The sequence below is a fragment of the Scardinius erythrophthalmus genome (genome assembly GCF_964197995.2).
Source record: "Scardinius erythrophthalmus genome assembly, chromosome: 15".
In the NCBI taxonomy this organism is placed as follows: domain Eukaryota; kingdom Metazoa; phylum Chordata; class Actinopteri; order Cypriniformes; family Leuciscidae; genus Scardinius; species Scardinius erythrophthalmus.
Window position 1 is genome coordinate 27,929,356 of NC_138235.1, and position 19,044 is coordinate 27,948,399.

Consider the following 19,044-nt stretch of genomic DNA (forward strand, 5'->3'; position numbering starts at 1 on the left):
AAATAGTTGGTAAAACACCATTAGATATAGGTTTTCAGCCATCATTAATTTCCTCTGTGTTATGCGTCTTTAAAGATTAAGTTTTGACAGTTTTTTGCATTTCTATTTGTTGAAACGCATCACATCCTGATCTTGCCTTATTTATTGATTTGTGTACTTTGGATTATTTAATTCTATATTATTCTATTTTATAAATCCTTATAGATGGCTCTATCCTCTGTGTCATTACAAGATAATAACAGGAACCTGTTATACAAGACGACAGGGAACATATGCTGGCCAGATAATGGATATTTGCCTTCTCTATATGCAGTGCTACTCTATACGAAGTGCTACTGTACAGTCATAAAGGCAATCATGAAGCTGTTTGCTCAGTGCTGTGGTTTGTTGTAATTGTAGATGGAGCAGAGAACATGTTTCTAAGGGCAAACTTTCTTTTTTTTTATTCAAGCCAATGAGATAATTATACATTGTTGTTGTTTGCATAACAAACATCTGCATTCATTATATCTATTCTGCTGTTCAATTTTTTTATTATTGCTGAATTAAAGAACATAACCATATTAGATAAAAAATAATGTGTTCTGGGGTCTCACCCACATCTGCTGTGTTGGGATGGAACAGTGTGTTTGTGTAGGTAACAAACTCAAGCTGCCTGTTTAATGAGGACAGAGATCTGCTCATAAAACTAATATGCATGTCTCCTTCCCCTTTGACTTTTACTCCATCCACCAGCGCTGCCGTATTGAATGTTCCCATTGTAGCAATCAGATCTACCTGCAAATTATATTGTAGTAATAATAGGGTCAAAATAACTTTTGAACAAAATGACTTTCATCATAGAACAAATTCACCCCCTCAGTCATGTAGCTTTCTTTGAATCATATCTCCATTTATGCATAGATCAGCCCAAAAATGATAATTGGGTAAATTTACCCTCATTTCAAACGTGTATGCTGCATGCATGGAACATGAATCAAGAATACATTTTTTATGTGACCATCCATACAAGAGTTTACTGACCATGGGCTAACAAGTTTCATAAAAAGCAGTCCAAGCTAATTTTTGTAATATATTTCAACACATCTGAAGTCACATGATGGGTTTGTGTGAGAAACAGACCCAAATGCAAGTCATTATATTCATTCTCAAATAATTATTATCTTTCTTACCAAATATGGTGCATATGGCAGTTCTGATGCCATGATGTTTGTTCACAAGACATGTGAGAACTTTTGAAGTTATCAACATCCAAACTGAAAACAAATCATATGGCATCTGGTGACTTGAATTATAGAGTGTGAGTGTGAGAGAACCAATTTTCTGGTTCTTTTTTTTTTTCTTCCTTTTTGCAGCTTAAGGGTTAGTTAACCCAAAAATGAAAATTCTGTCATCAACTACTCACCCTCATGTTGTTCCAAAATCTTTGGAGCACAAATTAAGATATTTTTGATGAAATCCGAGAGCTTTCTGACCCCAGTATCCAGTATCTTTATTTGTGTTCCGAAGATGAATGAAGGTCTTACGGGTTTGGAACGGCATGAGGGTAAGAAATTAATGACAGAAATTTCATTTTTGGGTGAACTAACCATATAACAGCCCATGGTCACCATTGTATGAACCAAAGCTGTAACGGAATACAGGTTTGGAATGACATGAGGGTAAGTAAATAATGACTATTATTAATATATATATTTTAATGATTCCACTGATGGCCAGTTTGAAGAACCCAAGTGCAGTATTTATTTATATACAAACATAAACAAACTCAAAATAAACAAAGACTTGTCTTAGCTTGATATGGAGCTATAAACTTAAACATTAACAGAAAACTCACCAAACAGTGGTTACACGAACAATACTAGACAAAGACGCATGGCAAACATGAGGGCTTAAATTAGGGTGACCATCAAACAAACCAAATGTGGGATGATTATAAGTTTGTGTGGGACAATGGTGGGACATGTTACCAACACTAAAACATAACCTGAAACTGTTATAAAATGTTTATCTAACTTAATAATAAAAATAAAAAAAACATTTGTATTCTGCCTTTTTAGGTGATAAAGATGCTTTGTTCTTTAGTCCCTTCCAGAAAACACCATTACATCACAATGTAACATTACATGTCTTTATTTTACCTGTCATTTAAATTCAACATCACTGAGCCCAAAGGCAGCAGGCATCATGCATAACTATTTTTGAAACAGTTCTGACCAAGTTCAATTAAAATCCACCAAAATAAATAATGAACAAATAAAATATAAAACATGAAAGCAAAGAATGCCATAGAAGTGCTGCACAGGGTGTAAAATCTCAGTGCTCTTTGGTTGTTTGGGATAATTAAGCTCTAAGAACATAGGAACTCCAAGGCACTCGAATTATATTGAAAAAAGTTAAAAAAGCCTTTATTTTATTCATGGCTTAAACATTAAAATTGGTGACAGGTAAACCTATGCGTTGCGGCTTTACATGCCTTCGTCAGGGTGTGTGTAACAAACAATGTCTCAGGTTCATTTTTAACGGCAGTTAAATAGTCAAATTACGAACACCTGGTCACATGTGTAAGGAGACCTAAAGAGAGAGGAAAAAAAAATAAAAAATACAAAGAGCATATCCAACACGATACACAGCCGAATCAAACAACAACAACAAAAAATAAATAAATAAATTAAAATAAAAATGTATTACACCTAAACCAATATCATAAATACCAATAAAGTATACAGGTCAAACTGCATATTATATAATATTGTAAATATTCAATAAATTCTCCTTTTTTATAAATCAAATTGCACAAGTCGAAATACAAAAATCAAACAATGTATACATCATACAATGCAGAGCGCAACCCACCACTAGAAAAAAAAAAAAAAAAAAAAAAGGCACAAAGTCTAATTCTCCGTTCAAGCCCAGAAATGTAGTTGCTTTCAGTGTATAGATCCAGAAAGACTCTCTGTGTAAAAGCCTATTAACCCTATCTCCTCCTCTTATTGACTTAGGGATATGTTCAATGCCGATTATCTTCAGTGTACTTGGGCTACCATGATTCACATCTCTATAATGTAGGGCCACGGGGTATGAAGGGTTACAGACACGAATGGCATTTTTATGTTTTGATAATCTGATAATCTGAAAGAGCGGACAAGGGAGGTGCGGTAGTGGTATGGGGTAGACATCAGTACATTGAAGAAGCCTTGCGACAACTACAGAACTGTGAGTATTACCAGCGCCTGAAATCCAACCCAATAGAAAGAATTAAAAACGAACTGACTGATATTTTATTACATGCTAAAGAAGAGGGATGGATTTCAAAAAATGAGTGCAAATTTCTCTCTTGTAAAAATCTGAAATGCTTCCAAAAATACATAAAAATCTTGAAAATCCGCCTGTGAGACCTATAATCAGCAGAAATGAATCTATTACAGAGCCAGCTTCAAAACTTGTGGATAGTTTTATTAAACCATTTGTTGGCAAACTTCCTTCATTTATTCAGGACAGAGGTGGAAAGAGTAATAAAATATTCTACTCAAGTAAAAGTACTATTACTACAATTTTTTTTTACTTAAGTACAAGTAAAAGTACCGGTCGAAAAATCTACTCAAGTAAAAGTAAAAAGTAGCTCATTTAAAATGTACTCAGAGTAAAAGTAACTGAGTTACTTTTTTAACAGCGGGGGTGGGTTGGGGAGTCCCCCGAGTAGGGTTGTAAAGGTATGAGATTTTCACAGTATGATAACCGACTAATATAATGGTATTAAACAATTATTAAATATAAAAACTGTATTATTAAATTAGGGTTATTATTATCATCAGTTAAAATGACAGTTACAGTAAATGGGATGAAAACAGTATTTTTGGAAACATTTGTTTTGTTTATTAAAATTTCAATAAAACATGTCTAATCAACTAATTTCAATAAATGATTATGAATTTGATTAAAGGAGTAGTTCACTTTAAAATGAAACCAGCCCATGATTTACTCACCCTCAAGCCATGTATATGACATTCTTCTTTCAGACGAAATTCAGAATTATATTAAGTCAAGTCACCTTCATTTATACAGCGCTTTAACAATATAGATTGTTTCAAAGCAGCTTTACAGAGATAATAGGATATTACAGTAACAGAGAGTGTTTTGGCTTTACAGCCGCTCTAGAATAAAGTTATTGTCCAGCTAAAGTTAGTTTTTGATTCATTCATTTTTGACTGATTCATTCGTTGCGAAAAGCAAATTAGTTATTAACTTAGGGGCCGCTAACACGACAGCACTTTAACAGAAAACAGAAAACTTTAATGTGTTCTGGCCGTTCATTTGCACGACAACAGTGTTTGGAGCTCGAGAATGTAAACCTTGAAATAGGTTACAAGGTGCAAGCTTTAAACAAATTTGAAAAACACTATCATCTCTGTGTAAACTTCAAAAACGTGAATCTGTGAAAACGCTGACGGCGTTCACATGCGTATTACGTGTTTAATCTATAGGTATGTGCATTTGAATGTGTGCATGCGAGTAGTCTTTCTTTACAAATTTACCTCACCAAATTACTTGTCTGGCCTGCATAATACAAAAAAAATATTTGTCGCTTCCGCGTATCCATGCGAACTGGAATCATTTTGATAATGTTTTATCTGTACAGAGGTGAAGGAAGCCTCTGATATTAATAAACACCCTGACGCTTCCTAGCTTGATAATGGCTGTGGATTGCAACCATCAGTTTGAAGCTCATAAAAGTGCATCTATCCATCATAAAAGTGCATCCATCCATCCATCCATCATAAAAGTGCTCCACACGGCAACGGGGGGTTAATAAAGGCCTTCTGAAACAAAACGTTGAGTTTGTGTAAGAAAGATATTCATATTTAAATCTTTATGAAGTAAAATAACTAGCTTCCGGCCAAACGAACATATGTATTCGACTTAAATCTAAAGCGCAACTTATGCGAGTAATGCGACGTACTGCTGATATTTATGCTACGCCAGGACGCACTACACTACTTCTGACGTCATGAGTTGCATAAGATCCGTTTTAGGTGTAAGTAGACTGCGTATGGCGTACTTTTTTGAGCTTTAAACTGATGGTTGCAATCCACTGCCATTATAAAGTGTTTATTAATATAACTCCGATTGTATTCGTCTGAAAGAACAAAGAAGAAAGTTATATAGCCTACACCTAGGATGGTTTCAGGGCTGATAAATCATGGGGTAATTTTCATTTTCATTTTAACTACTCATTTAACAACTTATTTTTTATCATTAATAATTTATTAAAATGTTCAAGAACAATAGACTTCTATGAAATGTATTTAATTCAGAAAAATCCTTTTTGTTTTTTATGATTTAAAACAAATATATTATCCAAAACGGTGGTAATCAAATAAAAGTTTAACACATTTTTTCATCCTTTTATTTTTTGGCAAAGTGCTGCAAAACAGATTTACTCAATTAAACCATGGACAAAAATCCTTAAATAATGTTTAAATAATCTGTATTATTATTGTTGTTGTTAATATTATTATGAGAAGTACATTCTATTGTAGGCCCACAACAGTTATGTCATCATTTCTTCGTAGTTAAACCAAACTTTTATTTTGATGTGTTGTAATGAAGTCCTGTTTCAGAGTGTAGGCTATTTGACAAGGTTTTTCTCAAAGGTCATTCTCTCAGAGCAGCTCTGGAGATGTTCATGTTTTCATGTTCTCATATTGTTTGTGAGATGCTGAAAACACTATTAGCGCGTCGCGTACTTGAGTATGTAGTAGACGAAACGGCTCGTCTCATTTGCACTGATTCACACAGACACGCAGATTATACATTTATATAGCAGTCTCTTGTGCTTTAATATATAGACTACAGACCATGTCGCAATTTGATTTATTGTAGGCTACAGCTTTACTTTCATGTGTTCATGTGTTTCATGGATGGTGTTCCCGAACACGTTCTATGTGTTTCCTTCTTTTGCAGCCAATTTTTTGCGTCCACAATTTTTGCAAAATGAATAGGCTATGCTCAAGCCTCGAGGACAACCACGCGTTCGTTTTTCTATATCCAAAGTATCCCCATACTTACCAGGGGTTCGCCTCACGTGTGTGTGTAAAGAATCTGTATTGTCCGTCTCCATATTTTTTGTGGTTTTTACGTGTCTGTTCTCCCGCCCGTCAATCAATCAATGCTGAGCACGAGCGCGCGCGCTGTTTTAACCATAGTAGGCCTATGCTAGTTCATTTTTTTAATAATGTTTTTTTTTACTCAGTAACGCATATGTTTTAAAATGTAGCGAATTACAATACTTTAAACAAAACATACTTAAGTAAAAGTAAAATTACAGATTTTAAAAACTACTTAAAAAAGTAGAAATACACAAAAAAACTACTCAATTACAGTAACGCGAGTAAATGTAATTCGTTACTTTCCACCTCTGATTCAGGATACAACCCATGTGTCATCTTGGTGACTATGGATGTAGAATCACTGTATACAAACATAGACCATAAGGATGGGCTGGAAGCATTAGCATACTATCTAGATATGAGATCATCTACTGAAAGGACACCTGCTTGTTTTATTGTACAATTAGCAGAATGGACATTGAACAACAACATCTTCCTGTGTCAAAATGAATTGTATAAACAAATTAAAGGTACAGCTATGGGTGCCTGCTTTGCCCCAAATTATGCGAATTTGTTTTTGGGACTTTGCGGAGAGAAATTTGTATTTTCTGATTTAAATCCATATTTGAAGTATGTGGTGTGGTGGGGCAGATATATAGATGACATTATATTGATATGGAGAGGTTAAGAGGTAGATAGGCTAGCTTTTCACACATATCTAAATAATACCAATGCAAATTTGAAGTTGAGTCTAGATTTTTCACATACTCAGATACATTTTTTGGACATAAAGATCTTTAAATAAAGTAATGGGGAGTTGCATACCACTATTTTCAGGAAAGAAACTGACAGAAATACCATATTAAGAGCAGACAGCTTTCATCTTATATGGATGACTGAGAATATTCCTTTTGGTCAGTTCCAGAGATTGAAAAGAATATGCGATAAGGAAGAAGATTTTAACATCAGGGAACAATATATGACTCAAAGATTTAAGGAACGAGGGTACAAAAATGGAGTGATTAACAAAGCATACAATAAAGTAAGAAACATTAGTAGAGATGAGCTATTACGACAAAACCGTGAATCACAAGATTCAGATCATTCAGTTTATTTTGTAACACAGTATAGCACAGAGGCAAACAGAATTAAGAAAATTATAAAAAGTAATTGGGAAATAGTTATGAATGATCCTTATCTATCGCGTTCCGGAAAGCACCTACAATTAAAGACAAATTGGTGAGAAGGCATCTTCCCTCTAAGAAATCAAATACCTGGTTAAGTTTAAGTGCAGGAAATTACAAGTGTGGCAACTGCAATCACTGTGACAATATGGTTAAGACTGACATGTTTAGAGATGTAACCTCTGGTTCTGAATTTAAAATAAGATCATTTATTAATTGTAATACCTCATTTGTGGTGTATAGGTTGGAGTGTCCATGTGGCTGCTTTTATAGGGATGACTACAAGAAAATTAAAGATCAGATTATCAGAACATAAAAATGCTATTCGAGTCTTTTTTGTTGTTGTTGTTGTTGTTGTTGGATTCGGCTGTGTATCGTGTTGGATATGCTCTTAGTATTTTTTTTCTCTCTCTCTTTAGGTCTCCTTGGCTTACACAGAGTGACCAGGGGCCTCATTTATAAACGTTGCGTACGCACAAAAGAAGGCGTACACCGCTCTCTACGCAATAATTGGTATTTATAAAAAGCAAACTTGACGGGAAAATGTGCGGTCCTTCACGCAAGCTCTGACCCAGGCGTATGCACAAAAACGGGTGAAATGAGAAATGGCGACACCGTTGAATAACGCGCAGGTGCGCAGGTGTACCTGACACCAATTTTAATGTTTAAGCCATGAATAAAATAAAGGCTTTTTAACTTTTTTCAATATAATTCGAGTGCCTTGGAGTTCCTATGTTCTTAGAGCATGAAACAACATGAAATTATTAGACCATTGACAGTCTTATCTATTAAGAATATATTAAACCAAAAACTTTCATATTTTTAGAAAGGATGTGAATCAAAACAATCACAGCAGGCAACAAGTTGATAAATTCTGTTAAATTTTAATTGACCGAATTATCCATTTGTTTTCTGACAGGGAACACATGGAACGAATCACCGCTCCACATTTTGATCGACATTTGTAGTATTTGTACTTCTGATGAAGCGCTGTTAAATAGGCTATACTGTAGGTGAAAAACTATGCCGCAAAAAATATTAAATAAAATGCTTTCTTAAAAAGGTAAAAGAACACATGCACATTTTCTTAATATGATAATTAAAACCGACAGACTAATGAAAATTCGGGACATTTTCTCAATATGCGACGTGCGGGACAAGGGATGGTCACCCTAGCTTAAATTCACAAGCTCTAGTGACTAAACAAGACACACCAGTGAACATTAGACAATTAGCCAATGACAACATGACAAGAGACTAGAGAAGCACATGGCAGGATCACATGAGAGCAAGTGAATCACATGACAAGACAGGAAACATGACTCTAACATGAAACATGAAACCAAAGCAAACTATACATTACATATATATTTTTGCTAAACAATTAATTTAATGAATTGCCATTTATGAAGCAAATAGAATGATCGACTTACCAAATAATGGTCCACTTTGTTTATTTGGTTCAGCCTCAAACCTGTACAGAGCAGAACAGAACAGAACATTAACAGACTTAATGTGTAGTCTTGTGCTTTAACACATAGATATACTGAATATGTATATAAAAAAATAAAATTCAAAAAATCTTTGTTTCCTGTAGAATGGATATTAAGTTATCAGGTAATTCAGCTCAAGACAGATACTAAGTCTTCAAAATGGTAACACAAATTTGACTTAAGTCCACATCTCTGATTGTGACACATAAAAAAAATATTTTTTTCTAAATGGCAACCACGTGGTGAAACCAGCTTATGACAAGCTGGAAAATTCTGTTTATCTTCTGTCTAGTATTATCATAAAAACTTTTAGTGTTTTACCAGGAATTAGAATGGACCTTGTTGGTCTGACTTCCACACCCTGCGTAGGGTACTGAAGAGGGCTGTTGGCTTCAGATAAGATAAGCGAGTCTGCAGCTGTATGCGTCCTGAATAGAGAAAAATTAATTTAACAGTTAAGGTCCTACTTAAAGGAATAGTTCACACAAAATGAAAATTCTGTCATTATATCGCCATGCTATTTCAAATACAGTGGAACAATAAAGACATACATATATTTTTTTCTTTACAATGAAATTCATTGGTGTCCAATGTAGTTTGGACCCCAACATTCTTCAAATACCTTCTTTTGTGTTCTACAGAAGATAGAAAGTCATACTGATTTCAAATTACATGAGGGTGAGTAAAGCATGACAGAATTTTCATATTTGAGTGAACTCTCCCTTTAAGTGTGTAAAGAGAGACAAAGCTAAAGAAAAATACAAAACAATGGTATCCTTTTACAAAAACTGTACTTAAAATGAGCAACGACATTTTTTTTAATGCTGAAATATAGTGAAATGATGGACCACCTCTTACTGAAACTGCGAAACTCTTTATTTCTGTATTGCTTTGCTTTTTGCAGGTCTGAATCTTGGAGAGATGCATGTAGCTGTGAAGCTGATACTTTAGGGAACAGCAGCTGAGCGAATGGAAAATTAATGCCCGGTTTGTCGCCTTCACAAACACACCCATTAACAGCAAGTAACCTGGTCAAAAGAACAAACAATTGACAAAACATTTGAAAATTATGGGCTAAAGTTCAGCCACAAATCATGTCATTCATTCCATGCGCAAAAAGAGTGTAAAGTGGAGGAGGTGCCACTATGACCATTAAGGTGGAGATGTGAATTTCAAATAATTTTTTTAATTTCCAGCCTGAAAACAGAAGACCTTTTTCCAGTGTCACCGAATCCCAAAATACATCTGCCATATGTCCTGATCAGGAAGTGATTCTGTACTGTAGCTATGCAAAGCTGGCAGACAAGTTTCAGTGTATCAGTTTTATACTTACTTTGACATGCCATCTTTGATATGGTAAGGGATGTGGTCATTTCCACGGTCCATGATTCGTGTCCTTTCCTCCAGTAGCACATTTAAAGAGTCGTCTCCCTGTAGCACATTAATCGTTGTAATGGCGTATGAGTTCCAGTGGTAAATGAGCATGGCTGTGAGCGGCAAGACCACCAGCAAACCCACCACTGATTTCTTGATTGCGAAACGCATAATTGCCTAAAGTACAAAAAGACAGGAGAGGTATTGGCTATCACATACGTATTTAGAGTCATTTTGAAAACATACACATTATCTTCAGGATACGGTTGATATTAATGATAATTACTGTATGAGTTAGGCCTATAATAATTAACCAGTCTGGTCACTGCTTTGCATTCATCTTGTATTCTGATCAATACAGAATTCTGATTCTCAAACATTACATTTATGCATTTGGCAGACACTTTTATCCAAAGCGACTTACATTGCATTTCAAGGTGATTAATCCCAACCAACCAACTGCAGCATCAGTTAAAACACAAAACAAGGACCTCATTTTCATATTTTTGCATTTCTCTTCAGTGTTATGGAACTAGCAGCTTAACCATTGGAGAGTGCTAGCATGTCTTTGAGCTTAAAAACGCAGTGGTTTCCAAGCTCAAATCCATCTATCCATTTTCTGTACCAAAACTCAAATCTATGATCAAAAGGTAAAAAAATAAATAAAATAAAAAAAACACTATGAAAATATACATTTACAGCATAAAACATTTGCATACAGCACAAGACATAATATAGCATTATTTTGCCAAATAAAATCCACTGTACTCTGCACACACCCTCACCTAAAACACCTACGGTGATTATGGACTGCAGCATCATGACTTTCACTGGCTTAACACCGAAACATCCAACAGCGCGATCGAGCTAGCTGGACACAGCCTTCTCCGTGCCGACAGAACAGCTGTTGACTCCGGTAAGACCAGAGGTGGGGGTTTGTGCATTTATGTTAACAAAACGTGGTGCACGGACACCACCATCACCGAGAGTCACTGCTCAGCTAACCTAGAGTATCTCATGGTTAAGTGTAGACCTTTCTATCTACCCAGAGAGTTTACATCAACTGTAGTAACAGCAGCCTATATACCACCGGATGCTAATGCTAAGATTACCATGAAAGAACTATATTCGGCTATCAGTAAACAACAAACTCTGCATCCCGAGGCAGCCTACATTGTTGCGGGTGACTTCAACCACTCGAATTTAAAGACTGTACTCCCTAAATTTCATCAAAATGTATCATGCCCCACATGAGGAGAAAAGATTTTAGACCAAGTTTACACAAATATGGCTGATTCATTCAAAGCCGCTCCCCTCCCCTATCTAGGACACTCAGATCACCTCTCATTGTTTCTACTGCCCAAGTATTCAGCACTCATCAAACATGTGAAACCAACAGTAAGGACAGTCAAAGTATGGCCAGAGGGAGCTGACTCGGCACTTCAGCAGCATTTTGAAAACACTGACTGGAGAGTGTTCGCAACTCAGGCCACTCATGACACACAAACACGGACATTGATTCATATGCCTCCTTTGTTCTGGACTGTATCAACTCAAACATCAATAGTGTCACCACCCTCAAACGGATTACCACTTCCCTAATCAGAAGCCATGGATTAGACTCCTGCTGAAGGCACGAGACATTGTGTTCAGATCAGGTGATGCCCAAGCCTATAGTTCATCCAGGGCTAACCTAAAAAGGGGCATCAAAAAGGCCTAGCACAACCACAAGCTAAGGATTGAGGATCACTTCAAGAACAACTCTGACCCCCGACGCATGTGGCAAAGCATCCAGTCCATCACAGATTACAAATCTCCCTCCGGGAGACTCCGGGTCATTTTGAAAACATACACATTATCTTCAGGATACGGTTGATATAAATGATAATTATGAGTTAGGCCTATAATAATTAACCAGTCCGGTCACTGCTTTGCATTCATCTTGTATTCTGATCAATACAGAATTCTGATTCTCAAAGCAGATGATTACATTTATGCATTTGGCAGACACTTTTATCCAAAGCGACTTACATTGCATTTCAAGGTGATTAAACCCAACCAACCAACCAACCAACTAACTAACTGCAGCATCAGTTAAAACACAAAACAGGGACCTCATTTTCATATTTTTGCATTTCTCTTAAGTGTTATGGAACTAGCAGCTTAACCATTGGAGAGTGCTAGCACGTCTTTGAGCTTAAAAATGCAGCGGTTTCCAAGCTCAAATCCATCTATCCATTTTCTGTACCAAAACTCAAATCTATGATCATCCAGGGCTAACCTAAAAAGGGGCATCAAAAAGACCTAGCACAACCACAAGCTAAGGATTGAGGATCACTTCAAGAACAACTCTGACCCCCGACGCATGTGGCAAAGCATCCAGGCCATCACAGATTACAAATCTCCCTCCGGGAGACGTTACAGGTCTCTCCACACCCGAACCAGCAGGTTCAGAAGAAGCTTCTTTCCTGCGGCTGTCACCTGAACTCTAGCTCTGCATCTCGTTGACAACCAACCAAGCCCCCAATCTAACTACTTTTATAATGTTACTGTCTCTGCACTACAATGGTACTGTTACCACACTGTACATAGCTGTACATACTATACATATCTGTCTATATGGTTCATGCTGAATATCCATATTTATTCTGTTTTTCGTATTATATATTCTGTTAATACACTGCATATATCTATATTATTCTTACTACAAGGTTACTGCTACTACATTGCACATACAGTGCTATGCATAAGTTTAGACACCCATACTAAAGTTGACTAAAAAGAGGAATAAAAAATCATCTTTTGGAAACTGAACTTAATGTCTTAATTTAAAAAATTAGGAAAAATCCAACCTTTAAGGACACCAATTTTCTTTGTGAATGAATAATGTGTCGCAAATAAATAAATGTTCTTTCTTAAAATACAGGGTGCATAAGTTTGGACACCCCTATGTTAAATTCCCATAGAGGCAGGCAGATTTTTATTTTTAAGTATTTTTTTTATTTTTTTATTTTAGGATACTATGCATCCTGATAAAGTTCCCTTGGCCTTTGGAATTAAAATAGCCCCACATCATCACATAGCCTTCACCATACCTAGAGATTGGCATGGTTTTATTTCAGTTAGCCTAATAGCTAGTTTGATTTGCATTGAGAGATGATCTTATGGAAAGTACCCCATGCCAATCTCTAGGTATGGTGAAGGCTATGTGATGATGTGGGGCTATTTTAATTCCAAAGGCTTTCTTGTCCTGCTTATGCACCACCCGTTTATACTTTGTATAACACATTGCACTTTTCTGCACTTCTGGTTAGACGCAAACTGCATTTTGTTGTCTTTGTACTTGTACTCTGCATAATTACAAAGTTGAATCTAATCTAATCCTAGTTTAAGGTGAAGCATCAGTTCAGTGAGTGGGAGGCATTTTCATTCTGCCAGTCTGGATAGTGTAAACAATGTTAGTTTACCTTCTGGCTGCCTAGAAACAACAGATGTCTAATGTGGTTTTATATCATAAGACAAATGCCAAGTGATAGATGCCAGAGAGTCATTGTATGCCACCATCAGAGCCTGCATGCTCTTCTTTTTGTAGCTGCGCCAGAGGTGCGCAGCATACAAAGGCGAGCAGAAACTTTTAAACAATACAATTTTTACATTGGTGGAACACGTGAAACTTACGAGTCAATACATTAGCCCGCCCATATAATTTACACCTCTGCCTAAACAAGTCTCTATCGTCCGAAAGGTCATTTGTAATATAGTGTCCAAGATATTTAACCTAATCTGTGACCTGTAAAACATTTCCACAAAGGTAAAAGTCTGGAAACATCAACTTCTGATCCTCTTTTGTTTTAACAATCAGTATGTGGCTTTTTAGAGCATTATACTTAATATCAAATGCATCGCCATAGGAGGAGCAGATATTCAGAAGCTTCTGCAGGCCTGCAATATAAGGGCTTATCAGTACTAAGTCATCTGCGTACATCAAATGGTTACACAAGACATCACCAACAAGACACCCAGTATTACATTCATTAAGTTTCACAGACAGGTCATCAATATATAAACTGAACAAAGATGGAGACAAAATTCCACCCTGACGTACTCCATTACTCACTTTGAAACAGTCTGATATAGAGTCGCCCCATTTCACCCTCATAGTCTGACAAGAATACCAAAAAATAAGAATCCTAGTAAGGTATCCTGGAACACCTCTTTCTGTTCGTTTATCAAACAATTTACCATGATTAATACGGTCAAAGGCTTTAGAAGCATCTAGAAAACACATGAATATTGTAGACCCCTGTGATTAAAAAGAAAAAGGAAGAAAAACCCCTACAAAACCATCCACACAAACGCGCACACTTTCCATTGACATAACTGTATATTCCTGTTTTATACTGTGCAGACTGTAGGCTATATTACATTAAAGGCCTGTTCACACCGGGACGAATTTCGCGTGCGATATTCGACGTTTAACGCCTCGTGACTAAACAAGGCGCCAATGTGAGTGTGCACACCGACGCGAAAAACGCCACGCGTAAAAGCGTATTTTTTTTTAAAAACGCCTCGGGTTCGTTTTTTTGGTTTGACGCGCGTCGCGTCAAAAACTATCCGACCAATGAGATTGGCGCTTTTGCTCACGTGTCTGGAGCTTCTGAAGTTACAGTAAAACACAACTTGGGGGCGCTCAAACACAAAACGGTCTTGCCGAGCACTAGGCATGTGCCAAATTTTCATGCTGCGATTAATTGATTGAGCTTTTATCACGGTATACGGTATTATCACGATATTTGAATTGCACAAGAAAAATGGATGGATTGGGGGGATGTAAAAAAAAAAAACTTGCATCACAATAGGTGTAATTTTGATTGTCAAAACATTTGGTAACTAAACAGAATTGTATTAAGTTTAGTTACAACATGTTACAATGTTTACATGGTACAATGACTGGTAGGCTACTGTTTGTATTATTGCTTAACACAATTTCAATTCAATTCTTGGGATTTGATTTCAATGTTGATTCAATATTGGCTCATTTGGATAAATATTAGGTAAGCTACAGTAGATAGCCTACATGTTAATTTTTCTCAAGAAAAAATACATCTCACATAGGCTACTGCTGTAAACATACAGAGAGCCCTGTCAGCTGGTATTATTAAAGGTTAAAAATAACAAATTAAATAAAATATAACGTGGTTATACAATTATTTACAATTATTTAATGACACAAGTGAAAATATAATAAATATGTAATATAGTGCACATATTTAGCAAAATACTCCTCTCTATATTTTTTCTAGTCAACTAACGTGTTGGTCATTAAATGGCTTTCCTGAGGTTCTGTGACATAATTGTTGTCCTGCAGTTTTATTGACCCCTTTCCGTGGCTGAAAAACCCTGATTGATCGATATTATGTATGAGGCATAGGCTATCTTTCGGTAAGTTGTACTGTATCTTTAAATAAAAAGTAACAGATGATCGGTTTACTTGAACTGATGTGCTACAGCGATCAGTCACGTCACATTTACAAGCGCCAAAATGGTATTTATTGTCTGAATTTCATTAGAAAATGGACAGAACCTGAGAGCTGAGAATTTTTTTCATATAAAAAGTAACCTGCTCTTTCTAGTCTGTCGGTGTCAGTGTCCTCTTTGGTCCGCGATTTTTCTCTGCGTGAGAAAATGGATGTGTGGCGTGAGAGCGTGTTAAAAGTGTCAGTTTTGTGAGTCTCACGCTGAATGCGTAGAGTTGACAGCCCTGCTTTTAGAAGGGGGATAAATCGTCGGCAGCGTTCCTCCTTCCGCCATGCTTCTTCTCCATGTGAGGATTGTTTACATTAGACTAGAGTGCGCACTGCGCTGCATGCACACAGTGCTTCTACATCCACAATGCACTGCACGTGTTTCGCGCAGTGTTTGTTTAAGCGGCTGATGTAAAATAATCTAATGCGTGTTCTATAAATCTAAATTCTGATCTATTATTTTTCACTGTATTTTGATGGGACCGCGATAACAATATAGTGCATATTCTTTATCGCATCACCAAATACCGGCACATGTCTACCGAGCACACATACCGGCGAAGAAGATACGAAGTAGCGTCTAGGCTACACTGCCGGGAAGAAATAAGACGAGGAAGATGCAAGACAAGATGAATGTAGAGCTGCTCGTTGGTGTCGGAACATAAAGAACTATATGACAAACGCGACAGCGACTACAAAAATCTTGATAAAAGAGAACTGTTATGGAGTGGTATTGAAGTTTCATTTCACTTAATTGTTACTTAACATTAAGCGCCATCTAATGTCAGGGAATGAATTTGCATGTTCACTCAGCTCATCGTCAGCGAAAATCGCTTGGGTGTGAACACAAAAAACACGTTGAAAAACGCTGGCGAATAACGCGCGCCGATATTCGTCCCGGTGTGTACGGCCCTTAAGACTGAACTGAACACACTTACAGACTGTTTCTAACAACTGGAGCAGATTTCTAAACACCGACTGTGAACACCAACTGAACGCCTCTGTCTCTGACTCAGCGCAGTTGGGCATGATCAGTCGTAAGTACCTGTAGGCTATCAAACAAATTACATATAACCAGCCTTACAGTCGCCTGGCTCACACTACAGGAGTTTTAGGCCGATTTATGCCCGATTTACCCCTCCCGAGAATCTGAGAAAAAATCTTGTCGAGGACCTCGATCGGTTCCGATGTTCGGCGCAGATATCTGGTAATGTGAGGCGTTCACAGATCGAATCTTGCCCCTCCCGATCTGCTCTCACACAAATCGGGCTCGCCCCGATCATATCAAACATGTTTGATATTTATCGGGATGAGCAAGATTGTGATTACGTCAGTGCTGTCAAAAAGACAGCAGGGCTGTCGTGCTGAAGGAATTTCCCTTGAGATAATTTTAAATGACTCAACTCGATATGCGTTTTTATCTCCATTTATTTATTGCTAAATAAATAAGTATTACGCTGTGGTCAGCAGGCACAAACGTTACATGTTCAGTAATGAAACCGAAACTAAAAAGCGCGTTAAAAAGCGCGTGGATTTCAAAATCAATGCACGCATCAATGGATTTAAAAATGCACATCTAGCTTGTTGCACGCACACTTATTATGCCGAAATAACGATAGTATATTATGTTAACATTATTAGCCTAATAATAATAAATCTTTAATTAATATTTGATTGAATGCTGAATGTTGTGCTTGGTCAATTTAATAAAACGAATAGGCTACTTTAATTGTGACAATTAAAATGATTGAATATTAAATATTAAGTGGACAATTTTTGCAATATTATTTATATGCTATCTAGCACCCCCTCGTTAAAAAAAATATCTCGCACTGCCCCTGGCCCACGTATTAAAAAATGGTCGGGTTTAAATCGGGCTCGGGCTCATAATTACAGTTATGTTAATGTGTTGTGTTGTGTTGTGTTGTGTTGTGTTGTGTTGTGTTGTGTTGTGTTGTGTTGTGTTGTGTTGTGTTGTGTTGTGTTGTGTTGTGTTGTGTTGTGTCGGGCCGGGCCGGGCTCGGACACAACGTGCATGGGCTCGGGTAGGGGTCGGGCTTGATTTTTTTGGGCCCGATCTAAGCTCTTAACTCAAAGTACCGGTAGGTTCAAAGTCTCTGTGCGTGTGTATGTGCGTGCATGCGTGTGTGTCTCATGGCAATGCATATCCCATATGTTTCCATGTTTTTACACTTCAGATCTGCTGCGTGAGATCACGTGAGACGCTTCCTCTGGCACGATAATCTTAATAACATTTTGTAGTGTGTGGTGCACCGCGATTTTCAAACCTTGTAGTGTGAGCATGTTTAAGATTTGGGGGAAGAAAATCTGCAAAGATTCTCCTTAAGTGTGTGCTTCAACCAGATTTCAAAATCGGTTAGGATTTTAAAACTCCTGTAGTGTGAGCCAGGCATAAGTGTATCCCCAGCTTAAGACTAAACAGCACACAAGCCAAATTTAAAGAAAAACATTTTTTTACACATCAGTCACTGTTACAGTATATATAGGTTTTACTACAGTAGCCTATATCAGTGAGGACATTTTTAGTGAAGTGAAAGCATTTTAGCCTTCACAAGTAGGCTATAACCAAACCCATGCACACACATTTAACTATTGAGTTTTCGAAACTAAGTAAAAATTGATCAAATCTCCGGATGAGGAATCAAAATCTTGTGCAAAAAGAGGAAACTGAAAAAACAGCCTACATTAGCCTTTTCAAAACTCTTCATACTTCTCCAAACCAACTTGTGGTTACAGTGACTCAAATCAACTCATTCTAGACAATAGCAAAGGTTGTCAACAACCCAACAAACATACTCATAAAACAATGACCTAACAGGCAGCATTATGCAGTGTTTTCTTTTGTAAAATGTCTTAACAAAACAAGAATAACACCATCTACCTTTTACAAATGTTAACATTACAGTACAAAATTATTCCCAAGTTCCCCCTTTTGTATAGATGGTAATGAAATTGAAAGACACCTGCAGGTGTTCAGCTAAATCTAATTGTTTTGCTAGTATTTAATTTTTTAGATTTTGAATATATTTTAATATGGTATTAAACAATATGCTATCTTATTCATATAGGCATATGTATTATGCAAGGTTTTGAACTAAAGTTTAACAGTTTTGAAAAGCTTGTGTCAACGCGCAAATTGCCCTGTATGTAATCATCAAATGTATTTTGTGCCAAACTAATAACAATCCACAGTTTAGCACACAGACTGCTGTTGTGCTCACTGTGTGATGAATTTTGAAAAAGTGACCGAAGTATTGAAAAATTAGTCCTAGCAATTGTAAAAAAAAAAATAATAAAAAAAAAAAAAAAATTTGACTTTAGAATTTTAGGTTTTAAC

The 19,044-nt window shown here is 36.6% G+C and overlaps 1 protein-coding gene across 5 annotated transcripts in view; it reads right to left on the reverse strand.

The window, feature by feature from the left end:
* The window catches only part of b4galnt1a (beta-1,4-N-acetyl-galactosaminyl transferase 1a), a 35,322-nt gene that overhangs the window by 14,030 nt on the left and 2,248 nt on the right, over positions 1 to 19,044 (reverse strand). For 4 of the 5 annotated variants that reach the window (XM_081386987.1, XM_081386985.1, XM_081386984.1 and 1 more), the window contains 5 exons: positions 10,121 to 10,338; positions 9,639 to 9,815; positions 9,109 to 9,215; positions 8,728 to 8,768; positions 597 to 777 (listed from right to left, as the gene is read on the reverse strand). In XM_081386987.1, the coding sequence (XP_081243113.1) occupies positions 597 to 777; positions 8,728 to 8,768; positions 9,109 to 9,215; positions 9,639 to 9,815; positions 10,121 to 10,332 (718 nt within the window). In that variant the 5' untranslated portion in view covers positions 10,333 to 10,338. Of the gene's footprint in view, positions 1 to 596; positions 778 to 8,727; positions 8,769 to 9,108; positions 9,216 to 9,638; positions 9,816 to 10,120; positions 10,339 to 10,959; positions 11,207 to 19,044 lie in introns of those variants that run through there. The other variant, XM_081386983.1, reaches the window with a different exon arrangement.